We start from the raw sequence: 22,662 nt of genomic DNA on the forward strand, positions 1-22,662 counted from the left end.
ATCATTAAATTGATATTTCTTTTAGTCTCCAGTATCTTAAAGTGTCTAGAATTAAAAACCTAAAATTGTGGAATTGTAACCCATACCAAACTCTGAAATCTGTTCTACAACTAATTGTTGTGCTGTGCTTCGAAATTTATTGCTTTTTGGTATATATGTTGTTTTTCACAAAGAAAAGAAGGGGGAAAAAGTCGATTGTGATGATAAAAAAATATTTAAGCCTCTTGTATAGCCTCCTGTATTCTGGAGCAGCTAGAAGAAAAAATCTGAGATTATGGTAAGGAAGCCCATGACAAACTCTGGGATCTGTCCTGTAACTACTTGTTAAAGAGTGCTTTGAAAACTATTGCTTTTCTTTCTTTGCTTTGTACGTATGTTGTATGATACAATAATAAAAAGTTAAAAAAAATTGAAAGCAAACTATTAGGCTGATAGATAGACAGACAAATGGATAGATAGAATGATACAACAAATGGGGCAAAAAGTTAAAATTGGTGGATCTGAGTATCTGGGGGGAGGGGTCTACTGGAGCCCTCTGTACGGGTTTGTACTATTTTTGTAACTGTCCTGTAGGTATGACCATATACCCAAATTAAAAACAAAACAAAACGTTACACTGAGTGAATTAAGCTAGGCACGTGACATACTGTATGATGTCACTTAAATGAGATGTCTATAAACAGCAAATGCACAGATATGAAAAGGAGATTAGAGGTTATCAAGGAATGAGGGAGGGCAGAAGGGGGAAGTTTGTGATGGCTGTTTGTAAATAAGAGTTGATAAATCAATTATAGTTATTAATTAGCGTAATTTTAAATTACTTGCCCGCTGGTTTGTTCATATGAAACTTAACCCCACAAAGGATAGGTCAAGCCTACTTAAAATTAGGTCTAAGAGTCACCCCAAGAGAACCTCTTTTGTTGCTCAGATGTGGTCTCTCTCTCCAGCCAACACAACAAGCAAACTCACTGCCCTCCCCCGTCTACGTGGGATGTGACTCCCAGGGGTGTGGACCTTCCTGGCAACGTGGGACAGAAACCCTAGAATGAGCTGAGACTCAGCATCAAGGGATTGAGAAAATCTTCTTGACCAAAAGAGGGAAAAGTGAAATGAGACAAAATAAAGTGTCAATGGCTGAGAGATTCCAAACAGAGTCGAGAGGTTATCCTGGAGATTACTCTTACACATTAAGTAGATATCACCTTGTTAGTCAAGATGTAATGGAGAGGCTGGAGGGAAGTGCCTGAAAATGTAGAGCTGTGTTCCAGTAGCCATGTTTCTTGAAGATGATTGTATAATGATATAACTTTCACAATGTGACTGTGTGATTGTGAAAACCTTATGTCTGATGCTCCTTTATCTATCTTGTAAACAGACGAGTAGAACATATGTAATAAAGATGAATAATAGGGAGAACAAATGTTAAAATAAATTTAGTTTGAAATGTTAGTGATCAATGAAAGGGAGGGGTAAGGGGTATAGTATGTATAAATTTTTTTCTGTTTTCTTTTTATTTCTTTTTCTGAGTAGATGCAAATGTTCCAAGAAATGATCATGATGATGAATATGCAATTTACTTATCTTGGCCCAATCTCACTCTCCTCCTCTGAAAATGGGGATGATGCTAATAATTATACCAATGTAGTGGGATTGTTATAAAGATTCTATGAGATTATGTATGGAAAGCTTTCAATAAATATTGGCTGTTGTTAAAATAAATACATAAATAAATAAATTTAGTAGATAGAAATGCTGGTGATCAGTGAAAGGGAGGGGTAAGGGGTATGGTATGTATGAATTTTTTCTGTTGTCTTTTTATTTCTTTTTCTAAATGGATGCAAATGTTCTAAGAAATGATCCTGATGATGAATATGCAACTATGTGAAGATATCGTAGATTATATATGTAGAACGGAAGGATCATAGGTTAAGAATGTTTTTGTTTGTTTGTTGCTATATTTAAAAATAAATAATAATTTTTTAAAAACCCACATTAAACTAAAAAAATATATTACTTGCCCGCCTTCTTGGGGAATTACTGTGTAACTGGGATGGCCTCTCTGGCTGGCTGACTGTCCTGGAGGGGAGAAACCCAGGAAGGTCAGTCCCAGGACAGATGGACCTCATTTTGCGGGGCTGTGTGGGTGACTCAGAATTAGCAGCATCCTCAGAGGAGCAGGGCTGGAGTCGTAAGGAGCCTTTTATATCTCACCACAGACCAAGAAGCAAAGGGCTTTCTAACGGGACCCCAGGCTCACTTTTTGTTTGTTTGTTTGTTTGTTTGTTTGTTTGTTTTTGGAGTGCATGGGCTGGGAATCGAACCCAGATCTCCTGCATGGAAGGCAAGCATTCTACCACTGAACCACTTGTGCGCCTCCAGGTTCACTTTCACATGCAGCTGGTCAGGACACCACATGTCCCTTAGCATCTTCCATGAGCCTCTAGGCAGCAGGGCCAAGGACGGCATGGAGGAACCATGAATTAGGGCTCCAGAACTTCAAGAGCCCTGTCGGTGATCAGGCAGAGAGAGGCTGTACGTGTGCATGTGCGTATGTATTCATGTGTGTATGCATGCGCATACGTGCACCTGTGTGTGTGTGTGCACATGTGTGCATGCAGGTATGCATGTGCATTCTGCAGCTCGGGACGCTGCCAACCTCCCTGCTGAGCTCTGATCTCTCGTTGCTGGCCCAGCCTGAGACCCCTGTCTACCGCCCTGGTGGGCAGCCTGAACTCCGGGGCTCCAGCCCTTGCTGCTGGGTGGTAAATGAATGTGGCATGTAGGCAGCCAGGTGGTCAGTGCCCCTTGTGCTTCTCCTCCCCTCCTGGCCCTGGGGTCCTTATACCACCTGCTCAGTTAGGGACAGAGCCCACCCTGCACTAGGATCACCAAGCAGAACTGTGGCAGGGCCTGGAAGGAAGCCCAGCTCTCTGATCATTCCCACCTGCTACGAGGCATTCAGAGCGGGCCCCAGGAAGCAAACAGTGTTCTGCCTCTGTCACTGCAGCCCTTTCTGAGCTCGGCCATATCCCTGCCTTGCAGAGTTCAGTTCCTTACCGGTGCATGAAGATAGCAGTACTAAACAATGCATGCTATGGACCGGGGAGAGTCTCCCTTTTGGGATTCCGTGAACTCTCATCTCATTGCAGTGTGATGCACAGGTGGAGACAGAAGGAACTTTCTGGGGTCCTCCAGCCCAGAAGCAGGTGGCCAGGCAAGCCCATTTTACAGATGAGGGTGTGTGGGGAGGCAGGGCAGGAAGCGAAAGGAATGTTTGACTCCAGGGTCCTCCACCCCTTGGCCACTTGACCACACTGCCCCACGGAAGCTTCTCTGGCTCTTGCCATCTCCAGGGAGATAGCAGGGGCGGGTGGGACAGACCCCTGTGGCTCTCTGCTCACTCTGTGCTTCTCTGATGCATGGTCTCCTGCTCCCCCATTCTATTTGACCCTGCTCTCCTGCAGCTCCGAGGGAGAAAGACTGCAGAGGGCCCCCCAGCTGTGACCTCAGACTCTGGAGGCAGAATTTTGCAGGTCTGAATCCCTATTCAGCTACTTCTGGGCTGCAGCATTCTAGAAAGTTCTGTTATCTCTCTGTTATCTCCTTTCTTGGAGGATGATATACAAGAAAATGTAGGTTAGGACTTCGGTGGTGTGCAGAGGCCCTTCCTCTCCCCAGGTTCCGGGTCGGGGGTCGGGAAGGGGGAGGGGGAGGGCAGGCACCCTTAGAAGTTCACACCCAGGGAGCGTGCCCCCCATGGCGAGATGCACACGGCCCCGGGGGAGACGTCTAGTGCTCACGCCCAGGTTTGACTATATACAGCTGCATTTCCGGTCACGCAGGCCAAACGGGCCTCCGGAGCCCCAACAGTAGTTCTCACATGCTAGCACCCACAGCCCTTTCTCCAGGCTGGGGAGCAAGCCGCCCGGGATTGCCACGGGGCACCTTGGCATGGGGGAGATCGCACAGTGCCTGGGAAGGTGCGCAGGGCAGGTCACGGGGGAAGGAGGGGAAGGGACCCGGGCCGGAGACACCCCCAGGCATCCCCGAGAGGGACACGGAGCGAGTTAAGCAAGGGGATCCCGGCGCCGGCAGCGGGCCTCGGGAGCCGCAAAAGGCACCGGCGGGATGGGGGTGGGGGGTGGGGACACGCCTGGAAGCGGAAGGGGCACGAGGAGACCCCAGCGGCCGCCGGGAGGGGCGCGCGGGGCGGTTGGCCGCGGCCGGGGGCGGCGGTGGCGGTGGCCGTTGGCGGGCGGCGGGCCAGGCCGCGGCCACCATGACCAATGATTCGCCGGGTCCCCCGGGCGGGGGCCGCGCGTTGCCCAAGAAGCCGGGCAGCCCCAGCTCGGCGGCCGCGGCGGCGGCGCTGCTGGAGGAGCAGCGGCGGGAGCTGGAGAAGCTGCGGGCGGAGCTGGAGGCCGAGCGGGCGCGCGGACGGGCGGAGCGGCGTCGCTTCGGAGCCAAGACGCGCCAGCTGCGGGACGAGGCGGAGCGGGGGCGACAGCAGTTGGCAGACCATCTGCGCTCCAAGGGGGAGGCGCAGCGCGTCCGGGAGCTGCGGCAGCTGCGGGAGGCCATGCTGCGGGAGCGCGAGGTGGAGATCCGGCAGCTGCTGCGCTGGAAGGAGGCCGAGCTCCGGCAGCTGCAGCAGCTGCTGCACCGGGAGCGCGACTCGGTGGTGCGCCAAGCACGGGAGCTGCAGCGCCAGCTGGCTGAGGAGCTGGTCCACCGCGGCCACGGCGGCGGCTCCGAGGCGCCCGACGTGGCCGCCGCGCGGTGCCGCTGTCGCCTGCAGGAGGTGCTGTCTCAGCTGCGCTGGGATACCGACGGCGAGCAGGCCGCGCGCATCCGCCACCTGCAGGCGGCACTAGACGTGGAGCGCCAGCTCTTCCTCGAGTACATCCTGGAGCACTTCCGCGTGTACCCCGCCTTGCCTGAGCTCCCGGACCCCCAGGCCGTGCGTTCCTCAGAAGAGGCGCCCCTCAAGACCGAGTACGGAGCTCGCCGCTCCCCAGAGTCCTCCTGTGGCCTCGGATTCCCCGAGTGCCTGAGCACCGGCGCCCGCATACGCTCCCGCTCCCTTGACCTGGTGGGGGCGGCTTGCCCCGGCCTCCCCGAAGGCCGAACCCCGACGCGTGCCGGTTCCCTCGACTCTTTGGCTCCAGCGCGTTCCCGCTCCGCGGACACCACTCAGAGTCACCCCAAGGCCCCCGGAGCAGAGAAGCGGGCCTCCTCGCCAGACATTTCCATCCCGGGTTCCTCAAGCCTGGAACAACCTATCTCCCCGCGGGTGGGAGAAGGGGCGGAGAGCCGGCCCTCCGGGGACCTGACCCCCTTGCCCTCGGACCCCGACCACCGCGAGCTGGTGAAGCAGAACTCAGAGCTGGCCGAGGCGTTGCAGGCTCTGGCGCGTCGCTGCTCCGGCCTGCGCCAGGAGAACACCCAGCTGCGACGCTCCGGCTTCCTAGACGACGCGGACGTGAAGGTGAAGCTACTCAAGGTGAAGAACGCCGAGCTGGCCGGCCTGGCGCGGCGCCTGGAGGACCGGGCCCGCAAGCTGCAGGAAACCAACCTGCGGGCCTTAAGCGCGCCATTGCCGGGTCAGAGCCGCGCCGGCCTGGAACTGTGCCATGTCTTGACCCGCCAGCGCGCCCAGGAACTGGAGGAGCAGGCGAGCGCGCTCCTGGCCAAAGACAAGGAGATCGAAGAGCTGCGGCACGAATGCCACCTGCTGCAGTCGCGCGTGGGCCCGGGCCTGGGCAGCTGCCCGCTCCCAGGACGCGGCGTCCCGGGCGCGCAGTGGCTCAGCGTCAGCGACATGGACCGGTTGCTGCGCGAGTCCCAGCGGGAGGTGCTGCGCCTGCAGAAGCAGTTGACGGTGCTGCACGGCCGGGGCGGCTCCCGGGCCGAGGCCGGCGTCCAGAGCGCACCCTACGAGGAGGGGCAGATGCAGGAGCTGGAGCGCGAGCTGGGCGCGCGGCGACGCGAGTGCCAGGAGCTGGGCGCGCAGGTGGCGGCGGCGCGACGGCGCGGCGACGAGGCCGAGGAGCAGCTGCGGGCGGCGCTGCGCGACGGCGCTTGGCTGGCCGAGGAAAACGCGCGGCTGCAGGCCCAGGCCGACTGGGTGCGGAAAGTGGCCGCCGAGAGCAACGACGTGCGCGGGCAGCTGGACCGCGCATGCCGGGAGCGCGACGCCGCCAGCCTGCTGGCCGACCAGCTGCTGCGGGAAGCGGCGCGGGGACAGGACAGGCAGCAGCAGCTGCAGCGCGACCTGCAGAAGGCCCGGCTTGATCTCCAGATTGCCCTGGAGGAGATGTGGGCGTTGCAGCGTCAGCCTGGCCACCCACCGGAGGAGCCCCAAGGGGCCACCCAAGACCCCCGGGAGCACCAAACCAGAGACAGCAGAAAGTGCAACCTCCAGCCAGGGCCAGGAGGCCAAATACTGTCGCAGCCTGGCTGGGACAAGCAACAGAAGGCAGAAGCCTCTCGGCCTGAGAATCTAGTTGTCCCTGGGGGGCCAGACAGTGTCCCCCAAGCGCCAGCCAGAGTCCCTGACACCCAGCTTCCAGAGTCCAGGTCCCTAGCCAAGAAATCCAGCTCCCAGTCCACCTCCTCCTCTGAGATGGAATCCGTTTGGGCCACAGTGCCTTCCTGCTCTGCTGTGGACACTGACACGGCAAGCGAGGTGGATAATTTGGAACCTGACACTGTGACCCCAGCCCCAGAGACCGGGGACTCCCAGGCCACCACTGTCCCCAAGGTGAAGCTCTTCTTGGCTCGGTATAGCTACAACCCATTTGAGGGACCCAACGAGCAGCCTGAGGGTGAACTGCCCCTCGTGGCGGGGGACTACGTGTACGTCTTTGGGAACATGGATGAGGACGGATTCTACCAGGGAAAGCTTGAGGATGGCCAGCAGGGACTGGTGCCCTCCAACCTGGTGGAGCATGTCCTGGATTGCTGCGACCTGGGTTGCATCAGGGCCAAGTCCCCCGAGTCCGGCCCCACCCTGCTCCCAGCTGGGCCGGACAGTGCCACAAAGGAAGATACTGATCACTGTATGTGGCCCAGGGAAGCCCAGGGAGCGGCGGACAGGGGGCCAGGCCAGGTGTCGAAGACAGGCTCCAGGACACAGGTTGCAATGGATATCTCGGCCATGGAGACGAAACCCTGCTGGCCCGACCCACTGCAGAGCTTGATGGAGCTGGGCTTCTCCGGCCCTCTCCTGGAGACCGAGGGGCCTCTCTGCACGGCGCATATGCAACTCCACCTACAACTCCACCTGCAGGGCATTGCAGCGACATGGGCCGAGATCTCCTGGGTCTCCGGCAGCTGCCACCACCCCCATGTGGTGTACCTGGGTGGCCAGGAGCATGGCCGGACCCCGGGAGGGGTGAGCTGCTACACCTTCCATGGCCTGCGTCCTGGCACCCGCTACCAGGTGCGGGTGGAGCCGCGGCCACCACCGGGGGACTTGTCGCAGGTGTGCAGGGTGGCCACGTGCTCCACCTTCACCTTTGCCACACCCTTGGCTGGGCCCCCTGACCCTCCACTGGACGTGCTGGTGGAGCGCCACGCATCCCCAGGCCTCCTGGTGGTCAGCTGGCTACCGGTGACCATTGACTCAGCCGGGTCCTCCAACGGCGTCCGGGTCACCGGCTATGCCGTGTATGCCGACGGGCTTAAGGTGGCCGAGGTGGCCGACGCCACTGCCGGCAGCGCCCTGCTGGAGGCGTCCCAGCTGCAGGCGCCCCCGTTGTGCCCGAAGGTGTCCGTGAGGACCACGTCACTCTGCGGTGAGTCCCTGGATTCGGTGCCTGCCCAGGTCCCTGAGGATGGCTTCACCTGTCGCCCGCTGCCTGGGCACCCCCGCTTCGGCCACACCTGCGGCGACCCGTCCACCTGCAGTGTCACCTGCCCCGAGAGGCCGGTGCTGGCTCTCCCAAGCGCCAAGGCCAGCCCCCGTGCCCCCCGAATCTGCAGGAAGCCCCAGCCTGAGCTCCTAGAAGCTCTCCCCACAGATTATCCGGTGCCCAGCCCAAGTTCAGAAGGAGGGTGCTGGAATGTAGGGGTCACCGGCCGAGCCCAGGGGCCCACGGAGGCCTGGGCGGTCTGCAAGAAGGACTCGATGGTTCAGAAGAGCCCCCAGGGCCCATCTGAAGTGGGAGGAAAGTGCCACTGGGACACGGGACTCGTCCCTCTGTCCCCCGAGCTTGGGACTGGGAAGGAGCCATGTCAGGAGGAAGAAGAGGAGGAGAAAGCAGCAGCATGCTTGGGTCCGTGGAGGAGGGAGCGGAGGACCTGGAGAGGGCAAGGCCAGGCTCTGGGAGGCAGGAGGTACTGCCGGGTCCCCAAGTCCGGCTCACTGCTGCGCCCTGCTCCGTCCAGCAAAGTCGTGGGGACATGCCAGGCTGGCCCTGCATGGCAGCTGCCAGCTTGTGGTCACCCCCGGCCATTGGAGGTCTGCCTCGGGGTCTCATCGGGTCTTGCTAGCCATGGGGGCTCCTTGCCTGGAAGACCCCCACCATGGACTTCTGAGATCACAAGGGCAGCCTTGGAAAATGATTCCAGAAACAGACAATCAGGGGCCCAGGCGAAGGGCTGGCAAGCCCCAAGAGCGGGGGACACGGTTATCGAAGAGGGGTTCTATTAATGGGGGGAGCCCCCGGCCTGGTCCAGCTACTGGATTACACGTCCACCCTCACCTCCCCGCCATGAAGAATGAGCCAGGCTCCCTGCCAGGAGAATGGTCCCCGGCCCCCCAGCCCATCCCATACCAACACCGATGGCAGTCCCCAAGCTGGTCACCCACCCACCCACCCCCAGCCCTGGAGAGCGGCAGGGCTTAAGTCCAAATTGCACCAGATTCCAAAAAGAGGTGAGCAAGCAGCTGGACAGGCCATTTCAAGCATCGTCAGCATTTTGCGAAGTGCCTGTGTGTTTTTTCTAGAGTTTTCCTTATTCATCCAGGGCCTTGTATGAGAGTCTCAAGAAAAAAAAGTCTGCATCTTAAAAAAAAAAGAAAAAAAAGTGCAACCAGTATTTTATTTTCCTACCTTGATGTGCATGCAGCCCACTCATTAAAATGTTCCTGGCAAAAAAAAAAAAAAGAATATTTTAGAAGGGAAAGCACGAGCAAGGGAGAAGTGAGCCTGCTTCGTGCTTTTCCCCATCCTCTCCTCTCAGTCCAGTGGGCCTGCCAAGGTGTCACACAAATGGTTATTTTTTCCCCCTAGGGGAGGGGAGGGTGTCCCCTTGGCCTGGTTTTTTTGGGGTGCAGCCAGGAGCCAGGATTCAGCACAGCCAGTCTGGAACTGTCCCCGGCACGAAGTCTGTATCTCCCAGCTGTATGTCCCAATTTTGCATGGCTTTAATCACTGCCCTTCCCCCCACTTTTCCCAGGGGCTTCCCCGGTGACTCCCCCTCCCCTCAGGAGGCCACCTCCTTCTTTCTTCCATTTTACAGAAGAGGAGCTTGAGGGTCATAGGGGCCTCCCTTGTCTTGGTTGGAGTCTTCCCAGACCAACAGTGGGTACAGGAAAAGTGGTGGCCCACACTCTGCTGCTGCATGGGGCATCTGTGGGTGAGCTGCAGATTTGGGGAGGGGGGAGAAGCCAGCCATCCACCCACTGGGCCAGGAGCTCAGTGTGCAGGGTGTCCCCTCTCCCATGCTCCCAGCGCCCCATTTTGACAGGTGAGAAAGCAGCCTCTAGGGCCTGGGGGCCCAACTGGGGGAGGGAACCCAGGATAACTCGCCCACATCTCCATCTCCACCATGACCCCTGGGGCAAGTCCTTGCAGCCACAGTTTTCAAAGCACGAAAGATCCATATTTGACCCCACCACCCCGAATGGAGCTAGAGGATCACGAGCGAGGAGCAAATTCTTCCTTCCTCATGGGAACCTGCCTTAGCAGGCCATCCCCTGGGTACGGAAGGGTGGAGACAAAGAGTTTTTCCCCACACGAGAAGAGCTCCGATGGGTTAGCAGGGAACCGAAACTTTAATTCACATCCTTTCAAACTTAGGTGACGAAGACTATAATTTCACACAAATCGCCCATCCTGTCCCGTGACTTTTTACTCTGTTTTGCATCATGGGCGTCCTTCCCCGACCCTCCTTCCCTGTTGTCTTTTTTTTCCCCAGAGCTGCATAGTAGACCGGGTCCTGGCAGTGGACAGGCATGTCCCGTTCTGGCTCTCAACGCCGCCCCCACCCTGCTTTGCTCTGATGGCCTAGCGTCTTATGTAGTTTTCTCGTCACATCACCACCACCACCAACATGTGAGTGCCGTGAGGGATGGGAGCCCCTCTGGCCTGTTGTGCAGCACGTGGTAGGGCCTCAATTGTACTGCACATAGTAGGGTCTCTATTATGCAGCACATAGTGGGGCCTCGATGGCATAGCACATGTGTGGGGCATCCATTATGGGGCACACAGTGATGCCTCAGTTGCGTAACATACAGTGGGGTCTCGATAGAAAAGCACATAGTATAGCCTCTGCCATGCAGCACATAGTGGGTCCTCAGCAGTGCAACATACAGCAGGGCCTTAACAATGCAATACATGGCGTGGCTTCAGCTGTGTGGCACATAGTGGGACCTCGATAGTGCAGTACATGGTGGGGCCTCAATTGTGCAGCGTATAGTGGGGCCTCAATTGTGCAGCACATAGTGGAGTCTCAATAGTGTAGCACATGGTGGGGCTTCGATTCTGCAGCACAGAGTGGGGCCTTAATAGTGCAGCAAATAGCAGGGCCTCAATACTGCAACACACATAGTGGGATCTCAATAATGTAGCACATGGCAGGGCCTCAACAATGCAATACATGGTGGAGCTTCAGTTGTGCAGTTTATACTGGGGCCTCAATTGTGCAGCACATAGTGGGGCCTCAATATTGCAACACATATAGTGGGATCTCAATAGTGTAGCACATAGCAGGGCCTCAACAATGCAGTATATGGTAGGGGTTTCAATTGTGTGGCACATAGTGGGACCTCAATAGTGCAGCACATGGTGGGGCTTCAACTGTGCAGTACATAGTGGGGCCTCAATAGCATAGCACATGGTGGAGCTTCCATTATGCAGCACCCAGTGAGGCCATAGTTGTGCACCACACAGTGGGGCCACAATAGCAAAGCACATAGTTGGGTCTCTGCCATGCAGCACATAGTGGGGCCTCAACAGTGCAGCATACAGCAGGGCCTCAATACCACAGCACAGACAGGGTTTCAATTGTGCAGCGCATAGTGGGGCCTCAATTGGTGCAACACACAGTAAGGCCTCAATAATACAGCACATAGTGGGGCTCCAATTGGGCAGCACACAGCAGGGCCTTAATAGCACAGCCCATGGTGGGGTGTCCATTGTGCAGCACATACTGAGGCCTCAGTTGTGCAGCACACAATGGAGACTCAGTAAATGTACAATGGATGAATGAGCACACTGCTTGTTTGATTTTTTTAACCCTCTATATGTGACGCTGTGCTGGGCTCGGCCATCAGCCCTGTGCCCTGGGTGTAGTACACACCACATGCCACCCTGGGTCAGTACTGGGACTGACCACAGGGCCTGGGGAAGGTGCACCCGTGAGGACAGGGTTCCCAAGTGGAACCAAAGATTCGGGGTCCCTGGACCAGGGAAAGGAAGGGCATGCCAGACAGCGGGGACAGGAGAAATGAGGACAGTGGGAACAGGAGAATAACCAGCAAGGGCAAGTCTGAGAAAGTAAGGAGCAGTGGTGCAAGAAGAGAAGAGACTGGGAACCGTGTCCACCACCTGGCTTCTGCTTGAAAAAGGCAAGTCCTGGGAGCTTCCTCATGCCACCACCAGGGGACAGCCTGGGTGCACCCAAGGGCCACTCCGCCGCTGTGCACCCGGCCACAGCAGCCTGCTCAGGTCTGGGGACACCAGCGCCAGGGTGAGCAGGAAGCATTGAGCTTGCAGGCCTGAGATTCCACCCCATTGGGCCCTGCTGTTCCCCTTTTCCTCTTCCTTGAGCACCCTGGGGAGCTCCCCACTCACCTGCAGGGGTCATCCACTGTGGCAAGCTCCCCTCTCTTCACCTTTCCAACAACTTGGCCCACCAAATCCTAGCTTCCCTGGGGGCCACGGGGAGTTTTAGCAAATGAGTCAAAATGCATAAGGCCTGGTGGGCTGGGGAGAGGCAGGCCCCACGGTGCTGGATAGGCTGGGGTTGGGAACCCAGCAGACCAGTTCCAAACCCCTGACCTGCCACGGAACAGCTGGGTGCCCTTGAGCCAGCTTCCTCGCCTTCTCGAGCCTCAGTTTTCCCATCCGCGGCAGGGGCCGTGTTGCTTTAAGCGGACGATGGGTATAAGAACAGCCGGGAAGCTGATGTGGGCGCCGCTGTGTATGCAGGAAAGGGGGGAGGGGGAAGCTGGTTCCCACCCCCCACCCCTGCACCCCCTCCTCCCAAGGGAGCCCAAAGATATGGGGTAAGTCTAAGTGTGATGGGCAGGAGCCGGGGCCAAGAGGGTGGACTCACCTAGCCACGCCAACCCACTGACCGCTCCCGGGCTGATCTCAAAGGACACAAGCCCCAAGCCTGTCCAGACCAGTCCAGACAGGGATCAGGCAGGCGCTGGAAAATCCAGCTGACCAGAGGGTAGAGGGGACCTGTGGAATGAGCAGTGGAGGGCTGGCAACCCGCCAGCTCTGGTGCAAGGGTCACCAGGCCTGTCTCGGCCCCGGCCACCTCTGTTCCACCCCGGGCAGGTCTCAGCACCTCCAGCAGCCCCGTGGGAAGAGCTTTGGAAGTCCCATCCCCACAGGGACCTTTGCTTCCTGCTCCCAGCATCCAGGGGCTGCGGGTTGGGGGTTGGCTTGGGTCATAGGAGCAAAAGACAGAGCCAAGATGCCCAGCACCCCAAAAGAACCTGCTTCCATTGTGTACCCCCATCCGTCTCCACCCCATGGGGACTCCCCCCTCATCCATCACCTTCGGGTGCTCCCTGGAACCATCCCTTTCCTCCTTTCCGCTGTGGTGCACTTTTTTTTTTTTTTTTTTAAAGTAAGGTCAGTTGAACCATTCTCCAGTCATTCATTACGTGGAATTGGAGTGGGGTGGGGGTGGGGGAAGGTCTCACAAGAACACAATAGAAGGGGAGGCGATAAAGGAGGCTCAGAGATAACTCCTTGGCCCACTTGAATCTCCTTGTGCTTTGGAGCCCCCGGGCCCCTTGCTTCTCATCTGCCCCGTCCCCCACCCCCTGCCGAGGTCGGATTTAGGGGCCAGGTTGGGGAGGGGGTGCACCTGGGAGCTCAGGCATTCCACCCAGGAGGGAACATGCGGGCCCGGCTCTGGTCTTGTGAAACCGAGCACGTGGCCAGGTGCGACCTGGGCACAGAAGGTTCCCGGGGGCCGTGGTGACACCAGATGACAGCCCAGCCGGTCCCACAGGTTTAGCCAGCCCCCTTCTCGGCCACCCACCCCCACCCTGCATCTGCTCCCCCTGCCCCCGGTGGAAGGTGGGGTCCAGGCTTAGAGGATTGGAGGACCCTACCCCCACCCCCAGTTGCCCCCTGCCCAAGGGGGCCTGCGCTCCCCATGGGATCCTGGTTTCTGAGGCCTGGTGCACCCCATTTTGCCCTCTCCCGGGGCGGGTGCAGGGGGACTGCAACACCTCGCTCCCTACCCCAGGGGAACGTCCTTCAAATCCCTTTTGTAACTGCCCATCTGGCCCCAGCCTGGGTGACCCCCTCCATTAGCCACAATCCATTAGGCAGGGGATACCCTCCAGGGACCGGGCACCCCCTAACCCAGCCTGAAAGTGGGGTGCAGGCTGAGCTCGAACCCTGCCCCGCCACCGGCTTCCTTGTCGAGTGAGCTCGTACATTACTTTCCCTTCCTTTCCTCAATATCCAGTTTCCTCTAATCAACTTTTTTTTTTGGGGGGGGGGTGCTGTCCTGCCCCTCCAGCCCTCCCCCCACAAAGTGAGCTTTCAAACCGTACCCTCCCAGCAGCCATCTCTTTCCTAGCCTGCCGCCCACTTCCCTTACTGGAACCAGCTGCCTCTCTCCCACTGACCCGGGACTGGGCCTTCTTTGAATGTGCTCGTTCAGTCCCCTGTGTCCCCCACCAGACTGGTTGCTCATCTAAGAGCTGGGGCCCGGGCAAAGGAGCAGGGGACAGCAGCAGGGGTTTACTTCTAATGTAGGGCAGACTCCATGAGGGCCCCAGCCAGGGTGGGCCCGGGGGCCTTCGATGGCCACACTTCCCTTTTGCAAGTCCTTGCTTAGCTCAGGTAGCGCTCAGGGCAGTCCTGCCTGGATTGTGTCATGATTCCCCCACCCCACCCCTCCTCCGCCTAACAGATGGGGAATCTCAGGTCACTAGTCCAAGGTTGTTCAGCCAGTTGATGGCAGAGCCTGGCGTGTCCCTTTGTCCCCCTGGGGCCTTATCTAAGGGCCCCTCCCCAGCCCCCATGCCCCTGGGGGCAGAGCCCGGGTCTACAGTGGTGAGCAGAAGGAAGGATAATCAGAATTTAAATTGTCAGGGCTGGGGGTGGGGGGAGTGGGATGGGGTGGGGGGTGAGGGCAGGAGGTGCTGTGGAGTGGCTGCTGGGGAAGGCTTGGGAAACAGGGTCTTGGCTACGCCGAGGGGGTGGGGGGCAGGCAGCAGGGGCAGGCACAGACCTGCTGAATCAGTCAGATATGGCTCAACTGAGGAGGGACTCTGGTGGGGGTTGCAGGGTGTTATCAGCTGGAGGTGAAGCTCCCTCCCCCAGAAAGCTGAAGGACCCCAGGGGCCTTAAAACCATGGGTATTTAAGGAGAAAGAGGCCTCTAGAGGGTCAGGGGCCACCCTGTCCAGGAGGAGGGAGTGGTCAGCTAACACAAGGTCGGTTCAGATAAAGGGCCTCTGGGTCCAGCCTCCCCTGTGGCTTGAGCAGTGTGGCAGCTCCTGTGACTGTGGCCCCCCAGCTTCCTCCCCCCTCCTCTAGCCCCCAGAGGCCCCACTGGCTCCTGAGCTGCAGGAGGGCACCCCAAAAGCTAGAAAGCTGCAATCTGGAAATAGTGTACGCTTTCCATCTTTGGCTGCAAGATGGAGGCAGAATCTGTTCTAGAAGGTTCTCGGTGGCCCCAGGACACCGGGGCTGGACCCACCCCCTTCCCCCAGGTGCTGGAGAGGACCTTCCTTTAGAACTTGCAGCATTCTTTCACCTTGACCCCCACTCTCACCTTGGGATACCCTTGCTACCCATTTCCTCCCCGGCTCCTCCATCTATGACAGCTCTCCTGGTTTTTGTTTGTTTGATGTCTTAATGCATTACAGTAACATATATATAACATGAAATTTCCCATTTTAACCCGTTTCCAGGATGCAGTTTGGTGGTGTGAATTCCATTCGCCATGCTGTCACCGCCATTCCCAGCCAAAACTTTTCGATCAGTCAAACTGAAACCCTGCACCCGGTCAACAGGAGCTTCGGGTGCCCCCCCCCCCCCATCTCCCCGAGCCTGGGGAGCTGAATTCTAATTTCTGACTCGATGAATTGGCATATTCTCATGGTTTCCCATCCACGAGCTCATGCAATATTTGTCTTTTTCTGTCCCTGGCTTATTTCATGCAATGCTATGTCTTCATCTGCCTTGCAGCGTGTTATCAGAACCATCAGAGCTTCATTCCTTTTCACAGCTGAGTAATACCTTGTTGTAGGGCCAGAACACATTTTGTTTGTCCATTCATCTGTGGACGGACACTTGGGGGTCCTTCCACGTTTTTCTGCTGAGCTTTTCCACCTACCAACTGCACAACCACTTCTATGCTCACACGAACCAATGAGGCTTGGGTAGCAATTAGCCCATTTTACAGGTGGGGAAACTGAGGCTCATTGAGGTTCATTCCGGGGCAGTTGGTTCTCAGTGGCACAGCCAGGAAAGGATCGGGTTCCAATGGCCTTCCCATGGGCTTCCCCTGGAAATACAGACCTTCATTTCCAACTTTCCCACCTCCGAGGGATACCTGGGACACCCCGTCTCCCTTCTACCTGTGCTTTCACCTGGGCCAGGTGCAAAGGAGGAACCAAACAGCGAGGGGAAATGGTTCAGGAGTGGGAAACCAGGGCCTGCGGCTGTCAGAGGGATTGGGGACCAAGCAAGGGGGCCAGGAAGGAAGGAAGCCATCGTGGGATTTTTGTTTTTTCTTTCTTCAACTTATTTTTCACATCTGATCACACCCCACCTGCTTGGAGCCCTTCGGTGGCCTGTGTGTCCCTTGGGACAGAAATCTCCCCAGCCCCAGCCTGGCCGCTCCCCCACCCCCACCTCTCCGCTCCTGTCACTCCCCCTGCCTGGCCACACCCTGCCTATTTGTCTCCTGTCTGTCCTTCAGGCTGGACATTGTATCAATTCATGCATAGCATCAAATCATTTTCGACCATGTCATCAAAGGATCCCGTGATCCTTTGACAGAACTCTGCTGTTGTAGTCCTGGAGGCTGGAAGTTTGAAATCAAGGTGCTCCCTCGGAAGGTTCTAGAGAAGAAACTGTTTCCTGCCTGTTTCCTGGCAATCGCTAGCATGGAAACATCATTCCAGAATCTGCCTCCGTCATTCTCTGTTTCTGCTGTGTACCCACATTTCCCTCTTCTCATAAGGACACCAGACTGATTGGATCGGGGCTCACCCTAATTCATTTGGGGGCTCCTCTTAATGAATCACATCTTTGAAGACTCTATTACCAAATACACATTCACGGCGCCAGGGGCTCAGGTTTGAGCACGATGCGCCCCTTTATGGGGGATGGTGGGCATTGGAAGGTCTGCGTGCATACACCTCTTGGAACACACAAGGAGCGAGGGCTCAAGGTTGGGAGTGGACATTTGTCACCAGAATTGGGCAAGCAGGGCTCTCGTTCTTGCAGGAGACATTCCATCTCCCCAAGCAGTTGACCCGGATGCCAGATTTGTGCCAGAGCCATTCTGTTTTGTGCACGGGCCACCCACATCGTGTTTTACAATGAATGAATGAACCCTATGTAGTGTGAGGAGCAGCGGGTGGGGTCCATTGTGGCATGAGAGCAGGGGGGTTGGGAGGAAATTCATTCATTCATTTATTCTTTCATTCTACCTTTAATGGATCCCTTACTTGGTCCGGGCTTCCAGGCATGAGTTGAGTGTTGGGTTTCCAATGATGAACCAAACAAAGTCTTCCTAACTCCCTAGCAACTGCCTGGCAGTGTTAAAAGACTGTTTAAGGTGAGCAGTTCGGATCAGAGCTTCTCGAAGGAGATGAGAACTAAACCAAATGCTGGAGCTAGGTTAGGAGGTGGGAAAAGGGGAGAGGGTGACTCAGGCAGAAGGAGCCCTGGATGCAACTACCCAGAAGTGGGAGAAGAAGTCAATGACATGGACAAATAACAGAGAGTTCTCCCATGTGGCTTGAACTTGAGACGGGAGAGGAGAGAGATGCAATTTACTTTAGAAACAAAAGCATTTTTTAAATTATGAAATAACACATATACACAAAAAAGCAACAGATTTCAAAGTACACTGTAACAAGTAATTATAGAACAGATTTCAGAGTTTGGTATGGATTACTGTTCCACCATTTGAGGTTTTTCCTTCTAGCTGCTCTAAGACACTGGAGACTAAAAGAAATATCAATAAAATGATTCAGCCGTCATACTCATTTTTAAATTCTATCTTCTCTGTTAAAACTCCACCTTCTCCTTTGATCCTTCTGCCACTCTTTAGGGGTATTTAGGCTATGCCCATTCCAATTTTTTCATGTTGGGATAGAGGGATGGAATTAGTTCATGTTCTGGAGAGGCTGGCCCCTCTGGGTATTAGGACTCAACTGGCCCAGGAACACATCTGGAGGTTGTACGCTTCTGGAAAGGAATCTCAGTGTGTGAAATTTTGTAGAATCTCAGATAAAGCCGTAGGTGTTCTTTAGGGTTGACAGAAATGGTTTTGGTTGGGGTTTGGCAAACCATGGCAATTAGCAATCTCTAGCTGAAGCTTGCGTAAGAGTAGCCTCCAGAATAGCTCGACTCTTATTTGAACTGTCTCAACCACTGACACCTTGTTTTGTAACATTTTTTTTTCCCCCTTTGGACATGGGATGGCATTGTTGATCCCATGCTGCTAGGGCCAGGCTCATCCCTGGGGGTCATGTCCCACGTTGCCAGGGAGACTTTCACCCTTGGATGTCATGTCCCACGTAGTGGGAAGGGTAATGCTTTTCCTTGCAGAGCTGAGCTTAGAGAGAGAGAGAGGCCACATCTGAGCAACAGAACAGGTCCTCCAGAAGTAACTCTTAGGCATAATTATAGGTAGAGAGTTGGTATTTGAATGGGGCCTATTTCTACTTAAAAAGGTACTTGGTGTTTATCTGGAATCGAAATTCAACTGGGAGTCCTGCATTTTTATTTGCAAAAGGAGACTGCTGTATGAAAGGACGGGGAGTGACCTTTTGGGGATGTTCTGGGCAATTGCTTACTTTCTGTTTTGTGCTGTTGTTTTACTTAATTGAAAAAGAAAAACAAGATGATGGTAACATTATAGAAGGATCTGAAAGTAACAGCTGAGCTCTGCTCTTCCCACTTGCCACGTCCTATAGGACCTAACAATCAGCATGACATTTCACCTGTCGTTTGCTACAGCCTGAATTCTGGGCTGGATCTGTACAGCCTCATTTGATTTAAACTTTCCATGAGATCCATGCGAAAGATACCATTATCATTCCCAAATGGCCGAAGAGGAAAGGGGTTCAGAGACGTTAGGTTCTGCGTTTGCTGCACAGAGTCTGGCATGAGTTGGGATGCAAAATAAACCCGGTTCTATTTGGCTTTCTAAACCCTGTTGTTTGCAAGCTGCCAGAAAATGATATACCAGAACTGGCACGGCTTTTATAAAGGGGAATTTAATATTACAAGTTCACAGTTCTAAGCCTATAAAATGCCCAAATGAAGGCATCAAGGGAAAGATATCTGAATTCAAGAAAGGTCAATGGGTCTGGAGAACCTCTGTCAGTTGGGGAGTCACGTGGCTGGCATCTGCTGGTCCGTTGCTCCTGGGCTTTAAGCCTCTGTTCCTGTGGGACTCCTCACTTTGCTTCTCCAGGGCTGGCTTTCATCTCTTGGCTTCCCTTGGCTCTCTCCAGGTTTTGGCTTGCTTAACATCTCATGGCGACGTCTGTTGGGCTCCAAGCAGCTCCAAACACCCGTGACTCTGTTCTCTAAATATCCTTCTTTTTAAGCTAATCAAGACCCACCTGGAATGGGTGGAGTCACATCTCCATCAAATCAAAGTTAATACCCACAATTGGGTGGGTCACATCTCCCTGGAGAAAAATCTAATCAAAAGAATCCAACCCACAGTATTGAATCAGGATTAAAATAAGTGGTTGTTCCTACAAGATTGAATTAGGATTAAGATATGGCTTTTCTGGGATACATAACAGATTAAAACCAGCATAGCCTTTAACTGGTTGGTTTTCGTATTTCTGTGTTTCCTTCACCTCAAATACAGCTTTTTGCAGGGTGGCTGTCAGGGAGAACAAATGATGCAATCTGCTCTATTTTTGCTTAATGTGATATCAAATCCTACCGCCCCCACCAAGTTTTGCATTTAAATAAGAGTGCCCTAGAAGCAGGGGTGTGAAAATGCTTGGTTTTTATCAAATGTCTACCAGGAAATGGGTATGGGGGCCTGGAAAGGAGGTAGAGAAATGGAGCAAGACTCTCAACAACTGGGAGAGAAATTCAGGTTCTAGCGATTTGGAAATCCCTTTCTATTTTTTTCCCTTGGGGCTTTTTTCTTTCAAAAGGAATACATACTATATATAGAAAAAATGAAGAAACAGGAAAAAAGAAGTCAAACCTGGTCTGCAGAATGAGAATAGCCACAGAATGTGGGGAAAGTATATTTGGCAGGATGTATGAAAATTTAAAATGCCCACATAGCATTTAATTCATAGAATTCTCTTCTGGAAAACTAGTCTACAGAAGCAAAGGCAGGTGTACATCAAGATAAATATCCAAAGCCTTTTTTTTCTGAACTTTTTTTTTTGGTAGTTACTCTAAATTGTAAATCATTTGACTATCTCTGAGTAGAGGAATACATTGAATAAATTATCGTACTCTCATACCCTGGAATATGGGACAGTTATTAAAATACGAATTATGGAACTGGACTAGAAAGATGGTCTGTGATATATCAGACCATCTGATATTGTTGTAATGTAATACATATAGCAAGATCTATTTTGCATCGTGTGAACAGACCCCTTATATGATGTTAGAGAAAGGAGTGAAGACATGCCCAACTGTTAATTCTGACTTTCAGAGAGGAGGGTTGGATTTGGGAAACAGGGAGAAATTAGGAACGTCTTCTTTTTTAAAAAAATGTGCTTCAGTAGAGCTAAAATTGTTCCAACCAGCTGTATTAATTCTACAGTAAGTACACACACACATACACACAAATATACATGTGCATGAAAAACAACAAAACAATCCCCAGAGGAAGCCTCTGTAAATATTTTGATATATTTTCTTCAGTTGCTTCTCCATGGATCAATATTTTGCATGTATTGGGTACATACAATTATATATATATATATATATATATATATATATATATATACGTATACATACATATGCATTATTTTATAACATATGGTGTGTACATTTCTTGGTCACAAAGCTCTCTTATAAACACCATTCTTAGTAGCTGCCTAACATTCCATCACCAGACTATTTTAACTAACCCCATATTGTTGGACATCTAGGTTATTACCCCTTTTTTCATTATTATAAATGGCACTCAAATAGTTGTTATCATATATTAATTTTCAAGTGCAGACTACACACTTACTGTGTGTTTATTAAGTCTCAAGTAGGGAGCTGGGTAGTGTGGTACCAAGCTTAAGATCTAGTCAGGGGGAGGGATAATTAAGCGCATTGTCTGCAAGTGTGGTTATTTTTCTAGAACAGGCTCCAGGAAGTAGAATTACACGTTCACAGGGTTTGATAATTTTTAAAGATTTCTAGCTCACCCTGCCAAACTGATGGTCAGAAACTACAAGGCAGTTGACACTGATTTCAACAATATACCAGGGTGACTGACCATCAGATTCCTGCCTTCCTTTAACAATTTGCATTTGAAACTGATTGTTTTGTTTGGTAAAAAATGGCATCTTGTCGTCTTAGCTTTTGTGCCTTTGATTAGTAGAGAAGTTGACCATCTTTTTTCAGTAGTTCCTTTAAGTAGAGCGAGTCATCTACTGAGAAAAGAATATTTTTTTTTCTTTCTCAGGGATGTTCGAAATATCCTTTTCTCATCTATTCTGCCCTCATCATTTCTAAGCTCTGTTTCTAGGCTTTCTGTTCTGTTTTCTTGGTCTGTACAGCACCGATTTGATTGCAGATGCCTTGTTTTAATATCTGATTGGACAAGTCCACATTCATTCATTTTTGTGTCCAAGGCGGGGAGGGGGGAGTGCAGGAAAAAAAAAGAGCTGTTTCTGGCTACATAGTCTTCCTGGCAAACTTAGAACTTTGCTAAATGTTAAGAAATGTTCTGTGGGGATTGCATGAAACCTATCACATAGTCAGCCATCGGTGGGGACTTATGGAATTGGTTCTCAATCTCGGGGCACACTAGGGCAGCAGTTCCCTAACCACACCTAGAATCGAGGTCCCTCTCCTAAGTCTGGGACTGTAACGAGCCTGGGCTCCTTTGTCTGGCATTTAAAGTAGGGCGAGGGCCACCAAGTAACTCCAAAGAGAAGTGGCCAGACCAGGGCCCCAGCCCCCACCCACGTCTGGGACCCTGTCCCCCAGCCCCAAACCCCGGGGAAGCCGGGTCCCCGGCTCCCAGCCAGGCCCTCCCAGAACCCCCATCCCCCAAGGTCCGTCGAGAACAGCGCCACAGCCCGCTGGCCGGGGGCAGCCCGGGTCCGGGACGTCGCTTGACCCCTGGGGCTGTGGGGGGCTGCGGTCACCGGAAGGGGCCGACTGTGCCGCGGCGTGCGCGGGGCCCTTGTAACCCGGGAGCAGGTAGGACCGGCCGGCGGGACTGCTGGCGTCGGAGGTCCCCGGCGCTCCCAGGACCCCCCGAGCCCGCAGTCCCGGTGTGGGGGGTGGGGGGAGTGGTTGCACCTTTTGAGGCTGGGGCCCGCGCAGGGGGCGCGCTGCAGAGCCGAGGGTCCCGGAGGTGGGGTGCCGGGGGGGCCCTCCGGGGGGGGTGGAGGTCTCCAAGGGGTCAGGGTCCGCCTTCAAGGGGGGGAGGTCAACCCTGAGTCTGGGGGCGCGTGGTGGGCCGCGGGCTCCGTCCGGGTAGGGGTGGGGGGGCTCTGCCGTCCGGGGGTTCGGGGGGAGTAGCTGCCAGCTCAGGGTGCTGCCCGGGACGCGGGGGGGGGTCGGGTTCCCAGCCCCCGGCCCGCCGCGCCCCCACCCCTCCCGGGTCCCGCCCAGCGCCCGGCCCGCGTGCAGGCCCCGCCCCCCGCAGGCCCCGCCCCCCCGCTCGCCCATTCAGCGGCGGGTCAGGGGTGAGCGGGCGGCGCCGACGTCACAAGCTTCCAAGATGGCGCCGGGCGGGCGGCTGTGAGCGGCGCTCGGGGCGCGCGGGGCGGGGAGCCGAGCCGGGCCGGCGGCGGGCAGACGGGGCGGGCGCAGGCGGCGCGGACGGGCGCCGA

General features: G+C 54.5%; 1 protein-coding gene across 2 annotated transcripts; it reads left to right on the plus strand.

Annotated features, from left to right (window-relative positions):
• The first annotated feature begins 4,241 nt into the window (after positions 1 to 4,241).
• LOC143683847 (RIMS-binding protein 3A-like) lies at positions 4,242 to 15,568 on the plus strand. 2 transcript variants are annotated; one of them, XM_077160270.1, is made up of 2 exons: positions 4,242 to 10,283; positions 15,343 to 15,568. In XM_077160270.1, the coding sequence occupies exon 1, from the start codon at positions 4,280 to 4,282 to the stop codon at positions 8,654 to 8,656; it is 4,377 nt and encodes a 1,458-aa protein (XP_077016385.1). In that variant the 5' UTR covers positions 4,242 to 4,279; the 3' UTR covers positions 8,657 to 10,283; positions 15,343 to 15,568. The 2 variants fall into 2 exon arrangements, with proteins under 2 accessions (XP_077016385.1, XP_077016386.1); XM_077160271.1 differs by lacking the exon at positions 15,343 to 15,568 and having other exon boundaries at positions 4,242 to 9,350; positions 10,147 to 12,411.
• Positions 15,569 to 22,662: the final 7,094 nt, after the last annotated feature.

This window comes from Tamandua tetradactyla, chromosome 5, assembly GCF_023851605.1.
Source record: "Tamandua tetradactyla isolate mTamTet1 chromosome 5, mTamTet1.pri, whole genome shotgun sequence".
In the NCBI taxonomy this organism is placed as follows: domain Eukaryota; kingdom Metazoa; phylum Chordata; class Mammalia; order Pilosa; family Myrmecophagidae; genus Tamandua; species Tamandua tetradactyla.